Below are 15,505 nucleotides of genomic sequence, written 5' to 3' on the forward strand. Positions count from 1 at the left end.
GGGCTGAAATTGAAGTCACAAGTATAAAAGAATGAAAAAAGTGTTGAATTAGCACTACTAAGTGATAAAAATGTGCAATCAATAACAATGACTACCACAAGTGGTTTTATTAACAGCTGCAAATGTAGATCTCACCACTAAAAATTCAAATTGGAAAGTCATTTATAGCCATTATTTTAATAACTACTGGAAATAACTAGATGTGAACTGAAGTCTGAAAATCCTGATGAAGTAGTTTGCCTAAGAAGAAGAAGAATGATTTTTAAGTTACTTCTATTGGTATGACATAAAAATCTGACAATTAATAATAAATAATAAATTTTGGAAGCTGTTCTGTGTTACTCTTGCATGCAACACGACTATAACATATCAGTTTCTTGGAAGTAACTGCAGCTGCCCGTTAACCTCTTTTAACATTGGCACTCCAAGAGTAGCAAAACACAGAAGTAGGAGTCCCACTCCTCTAAGAGCCACAATAAATGCATTGTCTCTCTCCGGTGTCCTGGCAGGTGCTGCTGGTGACAGTGAACGGGAACCCTGCTGACTATCACACCATCCACCCTGCACTGCCACTAGAAAATGGCCCAGCCAAAGCAGACGTGTACTCCACACCACAGTACAAGTGGGAGCCCTCGGATGGCATGTCAGGTAGTAAATGGCCTAGGAATTGTCATTTTTTCCGTGCGTTTTTCATATTCTGTGTCTCCAGTCACTGCCTGTAGCATTTCTTGTCATTTTGGTAAGCTCTTTGGCCTGTTAAATTAAATAACTGCTGTCACCTTGCAATGATGGATACCCATACAACAGTTTTGTAAACTGGGGTCCAAGTGTTACCATCCAGAATACTTTGCCTACCAACCCAGTGATTTGGAGTAGACATCAGAGTGATTGCAAGCAAAGTAATTTCAGGAGAGGATGCATGTACTATCTTTACACCAGCATGGATTGCAAATAAGAATTTCTTTTTCTACTTAGAAAAGGAAGGGGAGGAGGAAGAAGAAGAAGAGGAGGTTACTCAGGAGGAAAAGGAAAATGTTAAATTGCATGCCCTAGTCTCTGTGTTTCAATTTATCATGAAACAAAGCTACATTTGTGCTCTGATAGCTATGATGGTAAGTACTAGCAACAAAAAGAATGCTGCTGATTTTATGAAAGTGTCTTCTCCATGTTTTTCTGAAAGTAGTCTCATTGGTTGGTTTTCAGCAAGTCTTTGTATCAGGCTTAAAAAATATCAAGATGGTGTCTGCATAATTTTGAGCCCATTTTAGGTTATTAATGTATAATTCCTAGGACTGTTGCACACCTTTAAATAGGACAACACATTTCCAGGACTGAGAGCCCCAGGCTTTGTTTTCTGTTGAATACCAAAAAACCACTGGGTCTCAGTTTTCTATTGATTCCCAAGTTCTTACACAAGCAGGTTTGTCATGTGTTTGCACCACTCAAAAATTTACATGTAAAATTAATGTATGTCATACTGATATAGAAAACTGTAAAAATATGGTTCCTAATTCAGGCAATGCATGCATCCAATGACTCTCTGAGAAGAAAGGATTTGTAAAGTCTGGTTTCCTGTATTGACACAGAAAGATCTCAAGGAAAATACAACTTTGTGCCAAGGCAGACTTTCATGTTGTTTTATTTATTACCCGTCTTTCTCTTTTTCATGCTGCTGCTTGTTTTTAAGCCTACTTGTTGCAAATACTTTGAGCTGCATTATACCAAGGTTTCCACATAATGATTAGATGTCTTTCTATATTCCCAATGCAATCTTTGCTTTTACTGTTTTGGAGAAGTTTCAACTATGATGAAATTAACCATAAAGCTTCTTGGCCCAATTTTGCATTAAAAACGGTAAAACAAATTACCTTGGCTGCCTCTTGTTTGCATAAAGTTTCAAACTTTATTGGCTGTCTTTTAACAGAAAAAGTTTCCCCTGTAAATAAGGCAGGCTCCTTGTGCAAAATATGGATCTGGATTGATGCATTTTGAGATATCAGCAAGTAGTTAGTTATTTTCATATTGACACAATTTTTTTTCCTATTTTTTAAACTCATTTACTTCTATGATCTAAGGATCATAGAATGTTTTGGGTTGGAAGGGATCTTAAAAGTTATCTAGTTCCAACCCCCTGCCTTGGGCAGAGACACCTACCAGACCAGGTTTGCATTTCCCTTTTAATAAAGTCCCAGGGTTATATCTCTCAATATAAAAGGAGAGTATATATTTGAAGAACTTACTTGTAGTTTATTGCTAGCTTTTATCTTCATGACATATTCTGATTTTATGTGATTCAAATTAATTTATGAATTTACTTGTGGTATGCTCTGATGGAAATTCCGTTTATACTACAGCCAAAGTGTAAGCTATTTTCTCATACAAGGATGGAAAAGTAGCATATCAGTGTTTTTCACATACCCTTAAAAGACACAATTTCCTGGAGGGCTAAGCTAACCTGATAGAAATATTCTTAATGTTTAATAATTTTTTAATGCTTTATTGACAGTTGCTCCACAGTTATAGCAGCAGATACACAGCTAAATTTAGTCCTAAATCAATAATATAATGTAGATAAAAAACACTTAAACCCCCTAAATCCTTTTCTTCAGTGTTTAATAGAGAAGTTTTCAAAAACGGACTTCTGAAAGCTGTAGAAAATGTTCTGTAGTTGTTGAGTATTCAGGTAATCTACCACAGTTACTGTAGACTAAATGTTCTTCAGGTTGGGTGGGTGCACACCATAGCTTTCCATTTTAAACTGATTCCACAAAAGCTAGAGCAGTATTGAGTTAATGTTTTGTAATGCTGTCAAAGGCCTTCAATGCAGTACCCATTGATTTTGTTTTGCCATTCCTACTCTGAATTCTTTGCTGCTGTTTTGCAAGAAAAAATTCTGTGCTCAAACTTTAATTTTTATTTTCCATCTCTTTTAGTTTGGTGTAATGAGAGGCAATGAGTCTGCTTACAAAGTGCAGCTAATGCATCAAGGGTTTGCCCTCAGAATCTACTTTCTGCAGGTTCTCCAAGGGGTTTATTTAAGCTGGTCCAGTAGGTTATTAATGTGGGTGAGAGTCTGATGAAAATTAAAATATGTGAATGAAGTGTAACTGGGAATCTGCATCTGTGCTGTTCCTGAATCCATCTGTGGACATTTTTTCCTCTCTTTCCTCCCTCCACAAGGCATGGAGCATCACATATCACAGCTGGTTGACTTTTGTATTACTGATCTGGTCTTGCACATTGTGGATGATTCGGGACCGAAGGAAATACGCCATGATCAGTTCACCATTCATGGTTTTTTATGGAAATTTACTGCTAATATTACAGTATATATGGAGTATTGAGCTCAAGAATGATGAACTTCCTCAAGTATCTGGTTTTTTAAAAAGAAAAGAACCTGGGGAGCTGGCATCAAAGGTAAGTGTAACAAACAGCTGAGATTTATTTATGAAACCACAAAGTATATTGTGATAAAAATATGGATCTCTTGACATTTCTTTAAGAGTGCATCTACAGTATTTAGCAGCAATTCTAAAGTAAAGGGTAAGTCATTAGAAAGAGTGTTCAGAAAACTGCTTCTTGCATATTAAGCTAATACTAGAGCAAATGGTTCAGACACCTTTTAAGTTTTCATGATAATTCTGTAGAAAGTACTTGGTGAATTGAAATTTCTCACTTGTTTGGTTTTATAAACTGAATTCAAAACCAGATGTTATTTGATTCTCTAGATTAATACCCATGGGATGTCAGATCTGTCTGTGACTGTGATGGCAACTGGAACTGTGTTGTCATTGCAATTACCAATACTACTCACTCCCTAATGGTTTGGCACAAGCAGCAGCACATAGCAGTGGGTGCCTGAGGTTTAATTCTTTATCCTTACACCTGAATCAGCATGAGTTGAAGTCCATTTTAGGTTAGAACCAAGAGAATTTGCTGGCCCCAGTGCATGACAGATTTTTTTTTTAATGTCTTGAAAAAGCATTTCATTCTGCAATTTTTCTCCTGGAGAAGGGACTGAGCAAAAAGAGGATGTTTTTTCCTAGAGCACCCAAGAGGGGCATCTCAGGGAGTGCATCTAGTTGGCACTGCTCCCCTTGTGCTAAGTGGATCACTTCCCTTGTGACCCCTAATTACAATTTAAGTTGATTCTGTACGACATCTTCCTTGTTGGCAATACCTTTTGGACAACCATTCCTGGGTCTTTAATGCATTTGAAAGTTAGTGAGTGCTGTATTATTTGTCTTGTAACAGTAGGGTTAGTTTGGTAAGAAGGATAAAGCTCAAGGGGTTCTGCAAGAGAAGTTTACTTTTTTTTTTTAATGACTTCATAAATCTCTAAGGAATTTTAACTGTCTTAATACTTCATTCCCTTTGATATTATTTCTTATTGGCTATATCATCAAACATCTTGTCTAAAAACAGATACTGTCAAGAAAAGAAGTTGGTGTGTGTATATAGTGATTTGGCCACATCCATAAAGCCATTAGGTGTTTAATGGGGTTTTTTAAGCTGAATTAAATGTACTCCATAGCTTTCACATAATCACACAATAGTTGAAGCCAAAAAAGACTTCTGGAGGTCATTGGTCCAACTCTCAAACAGAGCCATCTTGATTGCCCAGGACCATGCCTAGATGGTTTTTGAATATCCCTATGAGTGGAAACCCTTGTTACATCCTGGGCAACCTGTGCCAGTGCTCAATTACCCTCACAGGAAAAAAGTGTTTCCTGATGTTCAGAGGGAATGGCCCATGTTTCAATTTGTGCCTATTGCCTCTGGTCCCATCACTGGGTACCACTGAAAAGAGTCTGGCTCCAGCCTCTTCACGCCTCCCTTTAGATATATATAGACATTGAATGAGATTCCTCCTGAGCTTTGTCTTTTACATAGGAGAGATGTTCCAGTCCCTTCATGGCCATTCAGCTGGACTCTCTCCTGTACATCCATTTTTCTTGTACTGGGGTGCCAGAACAGGACACAGCACTCAAATTGTGGCCTCACCTCTCAGTGCTGAGTAGGGAAGAAGAATCACCTTCCTCAACCTGCTGTCAACACCTCCTAATGCAGCCATTAACATTCTTTGTCATGAGGGCACATTGCTGGTTTAGTTGTAACTTGTTGTCCACCAGGATCTACAGGCTGTTTCTGCCAAACTACTCTCCAGCTGATTGGACCCCAACACCTAATGGTACATGAGCTGGTTCTTCCTCCCCAGGTGCAGGACTTTGTACATCACCTTGTTGAATGCCCTGATGTCCTGGCCCCTCTCTCCAGCCCCTCTCTCCTGCCTGTCGAGGTCCTGCTGGATGGCAGCATGACCCTCTGGTGGATCAGCCACTCCTCCCAGGTGTGCGTTATCAGTAAACTTGGTGAGGGTACACTCTCCCCGATCATCTGGATTAAAAATGAGGATGTTGAACAAGACTGGGTTTAGTATTGACCCCTGGGGCACATTGCTAATAACTGACCTCCAAGTAGACTTTATGCCATTGATCATCGCCCTTTGAGCTCAGCTGTTCAGTCAGTTTTCAGTTCAGCTCACTGTCTGCTCATCCAGCCCACACTCCATCAGCTTCCCCCAGACCACCTTATGGGAGACAGTTTCTGTCTGGAGTCTAAGTGAGAGACAGTATCTGCTGCTCTCTTCTCATCTACCAGGTCAGTCATTTTATCATAAAAGTTTATGAAGCTGGTCAAGCTTCCTCTGAACATATACACTCTGACTATTCATGATGGTTTTCTCATCCTTCATTTGCCTGGAAATGTTTTTCAGGATTAGCTCCTCCATCACATTAGAAACACAAAATGGTTTGGGGTCAGCAGGGACCTATCAAGATCATCTAGTCCAACCCCCTGCCACAGGCAGGGACATCTTTCACTAGATCAGGTTGCTCAAAGTTCCATCCAGCCTGACCTTGGACACTTCCAATGATGGAGCATCCACTGCTTCTCTAGGAAGCCTTTTCCAACATCTCACCTCTATCACCCTCCCAGAGATTGAAGTGAGGTTGTCCAGGCTTGATCCTTCATCTTGTACTTCTTGAAGAGAAGAGTGACATTTGCTTTCCTCAGCAATTCTCCCATCACCACATTTGATCAAATATCATTGAGAGTAACTTCTACTAGTGACACCAGCCAGCTCCTAGGCACATCCCATCAGGACCCATGCACTTATGTACGTCCACTTTCTTTAAATATTCCCTGATCCAAGCCTGTTCCACCAAAGGAAGACTCATCCTTGCTTCAGACTTTTCCATGGTCTCCAAGAACTGTGTTTCCTAAGGGCAGTCTTGCTAGCAAAGGCTGAGGCACAGAAGGCATTTGCTTCCTCAGTTTCTTCCATGCCCTGTGTCACCAGGGCCTTCGCCCCAGTCATCGGGGCCTAGATTTTCCCTAGCCTCCCTTTTTTTGCTGAGGCATGTACAGAAGCAAATCTTGTTGCTTGATGTGCCTTGCCAAACTCAGTTTCAGGCTTGACTTTTCTAACCATGTCTGTGCATGCATGGCCAGGCAGAGTCTATGCATGCAGGCAGAGTCTATACATTCCAGCTGTGTTGCTGTGCAAATCCCAACCTCACCTCTGCATCTTTCGGGCCTGTGCTTCCTAAGGAGCCTGTAGCTCTGTATTGCAAATATTCAAGGCATCACACCCTGTCTCTCTCATGCCAACAAGACCACAGCCCTGCACAGAGATCTCTGATTGCTTGGGTTTGTTCACCATGCTGCAGGGCTCAAGTTTACAGGCACTTGAGAAGGGTACCTGACATGCTGTTTTCCCAGAAAGAATCTGGCAGGTTTCCCTGTAAGGCTGTGTTGAAGTAATTGCCTTGATTATATATACAAATGCTTGCAGTGACCCTGTATAAGCCCTGTTTTGCTGATTATGTATTTCCTTTTGTTCACATCACTCCAGGCACCCTTTGCTTGTTAGCCTTGTCCATCAGTCTCTCTTTAGCAGTTTATCTGCTAGTAACTCTGTACCCCTCTTTATTCCTAATTTAAAGTCCTTTGAATAATGGTTGAATTTAAATGGAGACTAGATGCTGTATTCTGCAGAAAGTGTACTGTAATTCTTTCTGCATAAGTGCCTGCATGCTATATGTGTTTCCTGGTCTGAAAATGAGATAAAATCTATACTGTAAAAGGTGACTAAAAGCATTTCTTTCATCTGCAACCCTTCAAGACTTTTCTTAGAGCCAGCTCTGGCTGTGGAAATGCCGAGTAGAACAAGGGAGTAAATGTGGCAGGAAGTCAGAGCTAATCACTGCAGAAGAAAGTCTGTGTTTTACAATATCAAAGGTTTGTGTTGGAAAAGCTAGAGCTCCAGTAGGTATCTGGGGAACTGTGACAAGTCACACAGACTGACAATCTGCTGCCATGGCTCAGTGTTAGCAGCAATGTCAATAAAAAAGCCATCTCCTGGGAGCAATCCTTTTCCCCATTAAGGTCTTGTGCATTAGAAAAAAAAAATACACTGTACCACTGGCCTTGCCATTCTATTGTGTGCAAATATTTGGCTCTTACGTGCTTCTTCTTTGAAATTTTCTGTTCTTCTAGCTATGTAGTGAAATAAGTCTCCTTCTGTGAAGGAAAATTAGCAAAAACTTTGCAGAGAGCAAACATAAAATCAAGTGTGTGACAACAGGTATCATTTTTTTTAAATTTTGTCCAACTCTTGGTATTGCAAGCTGTTGAATGTAGCTTTTTGCAACACACAGAATTGCACTCTTCATTAAAGAAATCCATTTACTTCTAAGGTATCCTGCAGTTACTGAATTAACATCTCTTGAAGCTCTTAAAAGAATTGAGGGCTATCTCAGCTCTTGTAACTGTTGCAAATACAAAGCATATTCCATTAACTGGGTCTTCTGTAACTGCAAGACATACCAAAAAAATGGATCTTTAAATTAACTGTGTTTAAGCACCTGAAGTAACAAACCTCCTAAATCAAAATATTTATGATGTACAAAATCATGATAATGACAACACACTCTTGCATATGCTTCTTCCCTGAAAAAAGGGTAAAAAATGAACAAAAACACAACAAATGGTAATTATATCAATCAAGGCATAATAAGAAGATCCCTAAACTTATAGGACAGTAGTTAAAAACTGAATAAAACAGGGTAGGAATAGATGCATATAAGTGAATATCTTTAAGAAATGAAAATGTGCAAATGAAGCCAAGTTGTCTGTAATGCAGGATGTTTCCTAAATAACATAACTTGCCATAAGATGCACTTTGACACCTCTGCCATTGCTGCCATTTTCTCAGAGACAGAGAAAACAAAGGCATGCAAAATTTGTGAAAACCTATGCTTATATCAGTAGGACATAGGATATACAATTAGTCTGTTGGTTTTGTTTTGATTTTTGTTTGCAGATTCTTTTCACAATTACTTTCTGGCTACTGCTTAGGCAACACCTCACTGAACAGAAAGCACTTCGGCTAAAAGAAGCTACTTTATCTGAGGTCAAAGTTGGAAGTGAAGAAAATGAAGAAAAAGGTAAAGCCAGATCCAATTTAGTCCTTCAGTCATGATAGAAGTTCCAGTTACTGCGTTTCTCTGATGCTGAAAGCAATTAGCAAGGTATCTGTTATTAGCTAAGAAAGATATTACAAAATCTATGTGCAGCTATCTCTGAGCTATAGAAGTAAAACACTTTTAAACTTTAGAACTTCATATAAAATGTTCTTTACTGGAAGGTTATAAAATGACTCATTTCAGAAAGATCATGAAACTTTCAAATGATCAGTCTACTGCTGTGTTCCCAACTCAAACCAGGGGATTAATTGCCTTAAAGTTTAACCACAGGAGATGAGTTTACCTAGGAAAAGTTGCTAAATTCCTTGAAAGTTGTGTTGGTGCATAAACTCTTTTACAGACACAGAAGTTAAACTACAAATTTCAGTGGGAAAAAAAGGATATGTTTTTTCAGTGCAGGGGCTCAAGCACACCTGAGAGCAAAGTTTACTTTTATAGATTCAGCTTGCCTAATAACTCAGTGACCTGTTCTTTCTTTTGCTATGGACATGTTCCTTCAAACATTCCTTGCCCTCTCTCTCTCTCTGGATGTTAAACTGAAAAAGTTCAATGCACTGAAATGATAGAAAGTGAGCCCTGGAAGAAGTGATGTGGTTTTGTCTCTGATTAATTACAATCCTTGTCTCAGTAAAACATCTGATCAATGTCAAAGCTGTACTACAAGGATTTTCAAGGCAAGAGCCTGAGGAGGGGGATGGTGAGTGGGACAAAAGGAGTGGGCGAGCCTTTTGATGGTGAAGTTTCAATATTGCTCTCAGTGGAAGGAAAAACAACTGTACTATGGTTCTGGCAAGCCCTGTTATCTAGGTACTTGCACATGTACTTGCTGCTGGGGGTCACTTACCCTGATCTCCACATTCTTCATAAGGTTAATAACTGGGGAATATTGAACTCTTCATAAGGCCAAAGCAGCATTTCTTTTCTGGCCCAGGTGCAGCACAAAAACCTGGATAAATGGTAGCTTTTTTGAAAAACTGCAGTGTTAGTGCAGCACTTCTATTTTTTAAGCTTCTTTGGGTTTATGTTAATGTTTTCCCTTGGTTGTGGTTTTGAGGATAAACACAATATTATCTAAAGGATGAAGCTCAAGACAGGAGGCTGGAACTCAAGATGAGAGTTTAAACTCAAGAGGTTTCTGGTGGTGCTGGTGGTCTCTTTGTTTTCCAATTCAAAATGTTGCTTACTCGAGAGTATAAGGGTATATGGAAAGTGTTTTGGCTGTTATCCATTATGCAACCCTTAAGCTCTAATTTTCCACTAAAGCTGCTGACATTTCAGACAAAGAGAAGGTGGGTGTCTGGTAAGGATGTATAGCCATGTGCCCTATGGCTCCAGCAGCAGGTTTAAGCTCACACAAAGTTAAAACCCTTTTCCTTGCTCTGGAGGCATGCATGATTAGGAATTACAGTCTCTTGTGAATATTGAGTTTTAAGTTTCTGTGTTGTGTGCAGAGATTTTACTTTCCACCCATTTAAATTCTTACTAAAAGTCCCCGGAAGAGACAGGCCAAATGTGACTCTGTGTTTGCAGAAGAGGAGTCGCAGGAGGGAGAAGTGTCAGAAGAACAGGAAGAGGAGAAGGAAGAGGAGGAGGAGGGAGAGGAGGAGGATGAACAGGATATTATGAAAGTCTTGGGGAAGCTGGTGATGGCTATGTTAATCAAGTACTGGATTTACGTCTGTGGGGGCATGTTCTTCTTTGTCAGCTTTGAGGGTACAATTGTCATGTACAAAATCATCTACATGGTACTGTTCCTCTTCTGTGTGGCCCTCTACCAGGTAAGGGAGAACTGTGTTAACTGAATTTTATCCTTGAATAGGACTGTTCGTACTTTTAGCTTGGTAATAAAGAAAAAACCAAATAGAATTCATGAACAGTGAACTTGTTCTTTAGTTAAGCACAACAGAATAAGACCATTTGAAGGGATTAAGACCAATTTTCCTCTGTTTTTTTTGGTTATAGTGACAGGCAAAGTGCATGTAAATTAGATACAATGCACACCTCTGGCATGCCACTTCACCATAAGCTTTGGAACCTTTGTGGAAAATTCTGAGTCTATGCACATTCTACATAGCCACCAGTTTTTATGACAGTTGGTCCACACTGCTTCCACACCCCAATGAGCATGGCAGTCCCTCTTCTCCTGGACTTTCTACTCCTAATAGTAATGAAATTAGCTGGCTGAAGCTGTCCCTGACTTTGTGTCTATGGCCCATATCTCATCAGACATTTTTGCACAAAAGTCTTTACTTCAATGCATTTGCATCAGGAGTAAAAACTAACTCAAAAATCTGTGCCTGACACTTGGTAATCATTGCTTACTTCAGACCAGCTGGGAAAAATAGTGTTCTTCATTCTTGTTTGACAGTACAATGTTGTCAATATTTTTATTGGTGTCTTTGCCTTCAGCTTGTGTCAGCATCTTTAGTGTGTGATTTTCAGGTACACTATGAATGGTGGAGAAAGATTTTAAAGTACTTCTGGATGTCAGTGGTTGTTTACACAATGTTGGTACTTATCTTCATCTACACATACCAGTTTGAGTCATTCCCTGGGTTGTGGAAGAACATGACAGGCCTGGATGAAAGGAAGTGAGTGGTTTTGATTAATTTTTTATTTGTATCTTTTATCTGAGTTCAGTGTGATGGAAGGATCTAAGAGAAGTCTTTCTTCTTATGGGAGAAAAACATCATGCAGCCATTCTCAGGCATAGCTGATTTTAGGCACTCAGTTATGAAGCCATAGATTTATTGGTATAATCATAGAACTGAGCAAAACCAAGAGAGGAGCTCAGAGTTGTATTTTCTCCAATTGGCTGCTTAGGCCTTTGGATTGCTTATGTTCTCAATACAGTGCCAATACTTCTCTTCACCACTTCAACCATAGGAACCAGATCCAGGGAAAGATTAAGGGTAGATCTGCAAGATGTTTAGAACTGATGAAAGTGAACCTGCTTTCCAGCTAATAAGGAGCATTGGGATTCTTCATCCTTATGATGAGTTGGGCATTTCTCAAGACAAGCTTACACTGAAAGTATAAGCAATATAAGTGGATCTCCAGTGCAGGACTTTCAGTCAGAGAAAACTCATCTGATTCAAGAGATCTGTGGCAGAGTTTGTTCATTTGACTGTACTTTTACAGTACCTCTCTACATTACTGAGTCTGAACACAGGATACTTGCATTGTAAAACTTGCTAGTTTGGGAGAATTTTAGAAACCAAAACCACACAAAAAGTACCATCCCCTTATTTTCTATTGGAAATAATTTGTAGAAATGTCTCATGGAAAGAATATTTTGTGTGAAAAGATGCCTTAGTGGAATGCTTTTTTTTTTTCCAGACTAGAGGACCTTGGCTTAAAACAGTTTTCTGTGGCTGATCTATTCACACGCATCTTTATCCCCACCTCCTTCCTATTGGTGTGTATCTTACACCTTCACTATTTCCATGATCGGTTTCTGCAGATCACTGATTTAAAAGCTGTAACCAGCAAACAGGACAACACTATTTACAGGTAAAGAAGCAAAGTAAATTCAGCTATTGATTATCTGTATGGAAATGCTGTTTCTGACTTTCTTGTAATGCTCACTTTTTGGTAGATATTATTTGCCTTTGCTATGACCAGCTGGCTTAAAAAGAAAGTGCACAGTATCCAGCACCCCACTACGACCAAAGTATCTGTCTCTCCCCATTTTCCCCTACATACTGAACTTTTTCATTTTAAGATACATTTTCAGAGGTACTAATGACATTTATATATTTATTTAATTGGCTTTGACCTTTACTGGAAGTTAGGTTAATTACTGTGTGTGCCCTTTTGTATGTGTGTTCCTGTTGTATGTGTCAGTAATAAGAAATACAGCTTTTATTTTGGGTCACTTCTTTTGTTTCAACATCCATTTTGACATCCACATGAAGATTTGGATGTCTGTGGAAAACACCACATTTGCATTGAACAGTTAGGCCTTTTTGTAAAGTTGATCTTCAGAAATAGAAGAATTCTGAATTTGTGGTTATTTTTCATAGTACTGACCCTTGGCTGTGCTAGACATTTGGTGATTTCATCTAGACATTCATTAGCGTTTTTTCGTGAATCTGGGACATCACTTTTCCAGTGTTCGGTTCTTACATATTTTCCTGTGTAAAAACCAGTCTGGCCTAGGATCCTCCAGGAGTATGAGAGAGAGAAATGGTTTTGTAGTACATAGTGTTATATTATGCAATGACAATTACGTTCATTCTTTGAAGAGAGCAATTAATTTAGACCCCACTTTTAGAATGTTCACCTGTCTAGTGATAGGTGTGTCTCAGCTGGACTTCTATGAACTGGGACTAGCTGCATTACACCACATAGACCACAGGGAATAATGCCACAGGGAATGATGCCAATTACTTAACAGGGAATTATGTTCTACGTTATGCAAGATTTAAAAAGCATTTCAATTATTTTTCATACATTCAAGTCGACATGAAGCTACTTCACAGTGTATGGTACAAGTTTGTGCCATGAGAATAAGCTCCAGTTCTATGGAATACTTCCAATTTCCATATTTAAATAATTGCTAAGACCAGAATTGATCAAAATTGATAAAATTTCCTAATAAAGATGTGGGGGGGATTAAACTTAATTTTTAAATGTCTGTCTTTGTAACAGCTCTCCTGTTGCTCTTCTTGAATTGCTAAATGTGATGGTAGATTCAAGGGTGCTTTTGTAATGGCCTATGAGCAAATTTCCCTTGTCCATAGTGGACTTTTGTGCAGTAGTAGGTACATGTTAAGAGCTTGGAATTGGCCAGGTCCTGAAAACAGAGCCCACATATGTGTCCAATCTGAAATGGGGCTTTTCCTGGGCTCAAGCATTTGGGGGAATGCTTTACAGATTGCAGTAACTCTGCAAGCTCTCTGGCAGCCCAAAGTTTGCACTCAGTTTGTGCTGAGTAACAAAGGAAGTTTCCACCTCCCTTCTAGTGTGATCCAATAGACACAGAATAAAAACAAAAAGACCCTGAGGCACTCGTAGGATTTTGATGGGTTCACTTTGCCTGCGCAACCACTACTTGAAAATCTTTCCATTGCACGTGAAAGATACAAGAATATTATACAGCTTTCCAAATGGTGGCATGAAGAGGATCACTGTGACTAAAGTCACTTTATTCCCAAAGGATGGAACTGCTGATGGTGAAGAACAAAATGTTTTAATGCATTGTGAGCAAACATTTTTGCCAGAAATAAATAGCCTTGAGATATCATGCTGAAAGTGGACATTCATTGTCGTACCAAGCTTTTTATTAAAGTCACAGATGAAGAGGAACATGTGATATCATCAGCTTTTTTATCTTGGCATTAGAATGCTATTTTTTTGAGTCTAAATGTTTACTAGATTGTATTAAGCAGTCACATAAGAAGTTAAATATTTTTACTGTTAAATGTTTCATATGTGCTACATTTGCCATTTTGCAGTATTTTCAAAATCACAAATATCTCCTTTGTTCCTCCTGAGAAGCTTTAACTATTATGATCAATACCCCAGTCAGAGCAGTTTTCTTGGTTTGTACTCCTACTAACACTGTCTGGCATATGAAAATCCATCTCTTTTCTTCTCTTCATGCAATAAATCACTATTGAGCCTCATCTGACTTTATAGTTCAAAGCTTCACGATAAGAGCACAGCTGATGTTTGTATTGGTGATGCATAAAGCTGGATAAGAACTAACACAACAACCATCTTCAGCTTAAGAGTAATGCTAGCAATAAGTTGCAGGGGCAATTAAAACAGACCCAAGATTCATATATATGTGCAGTTTTCTCTCAAAGCTACTAAAAATTAATTTTCCTTTTTTGCTTTGGAGACACTAGCATTCACTTAACAAATGCTTTATCTTTTTAAACTGCTTTTATGCTGCACCTTTGGCGACAAAATAAAAAAATTAAATAAACAAACAGAATCTTTATTTTGAGTAACAAGACAGAACTCAGTCCTTTTAATAGTACACTTCTTAAAATAATCACAGCAGCTGAGAGCTGGTCATGAAAGCAATAAAGAAAGCATGTCCAGTTCCTCCATCTGCCTTTGAACTGCCAGGTGTGATTACAGTACTACAGTTGTGTGTAACTGAAGAGTCCTGTTGAAATTGCTAAGAATGTTCATTTATTAAAATGCATCTTCTCATGAGCAAAATTTGCAGAGTGAGTTGAAGAGTAAGGGTCTGCCAGCTGCAAAGAGAGGACACAGAAACTGGCACATTGGAACTGGCAGAGTGAGGCACTTCTCACTATTTATAAAAGTGTCAGAACTGATTGTCACAGTTTGACATCTGCAAGAGAAAGAAAAATTCTCTAATTAGGACTTTCCAAACCCATTTCCTTGCTGTACCATGAATTATGGGATGTCAGAGATAAAGGTGGTGGGGTAGATAATTTCTCTGTTATGATGCTCTGCCATAATTACCTTTACATATATTTTTTGAAAAGAAAAAAAAATATTTAAAAAATTGGTGATATTCTAAGGCTTACTTCAAATAAAGCAGTAAAGGCTGTTCTCACATTTTGAGGACTATGAAAATTATCTGTAGTTCTGACTGAAGTTGCATAGGATCTAAATATCTAAGAGTTGCATTTTTAAGCTTCCTAGACTTTTCATTGCATGGTGTATGTTAAAATTTCAGAGTGTACATTGTTATGACAATGTGCCATAACACATTGGTAGACAGGAAAGTGTGTTCAGTTCCTATTTAACGGCTTTCTTTTCTCTCTCTAATTCATTTCCCATTTTCATCCTGTGCTTTCATCTCCCACCTCATAGCCATGCCAAAGTCAATGGCCGTGTATATCTAATAATTAATAGGTGGGTACTTCAATTCTTCCTTTCCTTTAAAAGCAATATACCTTATTTTTTTGGTTACTTCTTAGCTGCCTTAAAGCAAAGTACGTTCTTGCTGCGCAGTACTGTGAAGTAAG

The 15,505-nt window shown here is 38.8% G+C and overlaps 1 protein-coding gene across 1 annotated transcript in view; it reads left to right on the forward strand.

Moving 5' to 3' along the window:
• Positions 1-15,505, forward strand: part of PIEZO2 (piezo type mechanosensitive ion channel component 2) — a 285,292-nt gene that overhangs the window by 193,076 nt on the left and 76,711 nt on the right. The window contains exons 11-18 of the mRNA XM_066546251.1: positions 510-648; positions 976-1,112; positions 3,181-3,417; positions 8,387-8,510; positions 10,080-10,327; positions 10,992-11,140; positions 11,889-12,062; positions 15,351-15,392. Of these exons, the coding sequence (XP_066402348.1) occupies positions 510-648; positions 976-1,112; positions 3,181-3,417; positions 8,387-8,510; positions 10,080-10,327; positions 10,992-11,140; positions 11,889-12,062; positions 15,351-15,392 (1,250 nt within the window). The remainder of the gene's footprint in view (positions 1-509; positions 649-975; positions 1,113-3,180; positions 3,418-8,386; positions 8,511-10,079; positions 10,328-10,991; positions 11,141-11,888; positions 12,063-15,350; positions 15,393-15,505) is intronic.

The sequence above is a fragment of the Molothrus aeneus genome, chromosome 1, assembly GCF_037042795.1.
Source record: "Molothrus aeneus isolate 106 chromosome 1, BPBGC_Maene_1.0, whole genome shotgun sequence".
Taxonomy (NCBI): domain Eukaryota; kingdom Metazoa; phylum Chordata; class Aves; order Passeriformes; family Icteridae; genus Molothrus; species Molothrus aeneus.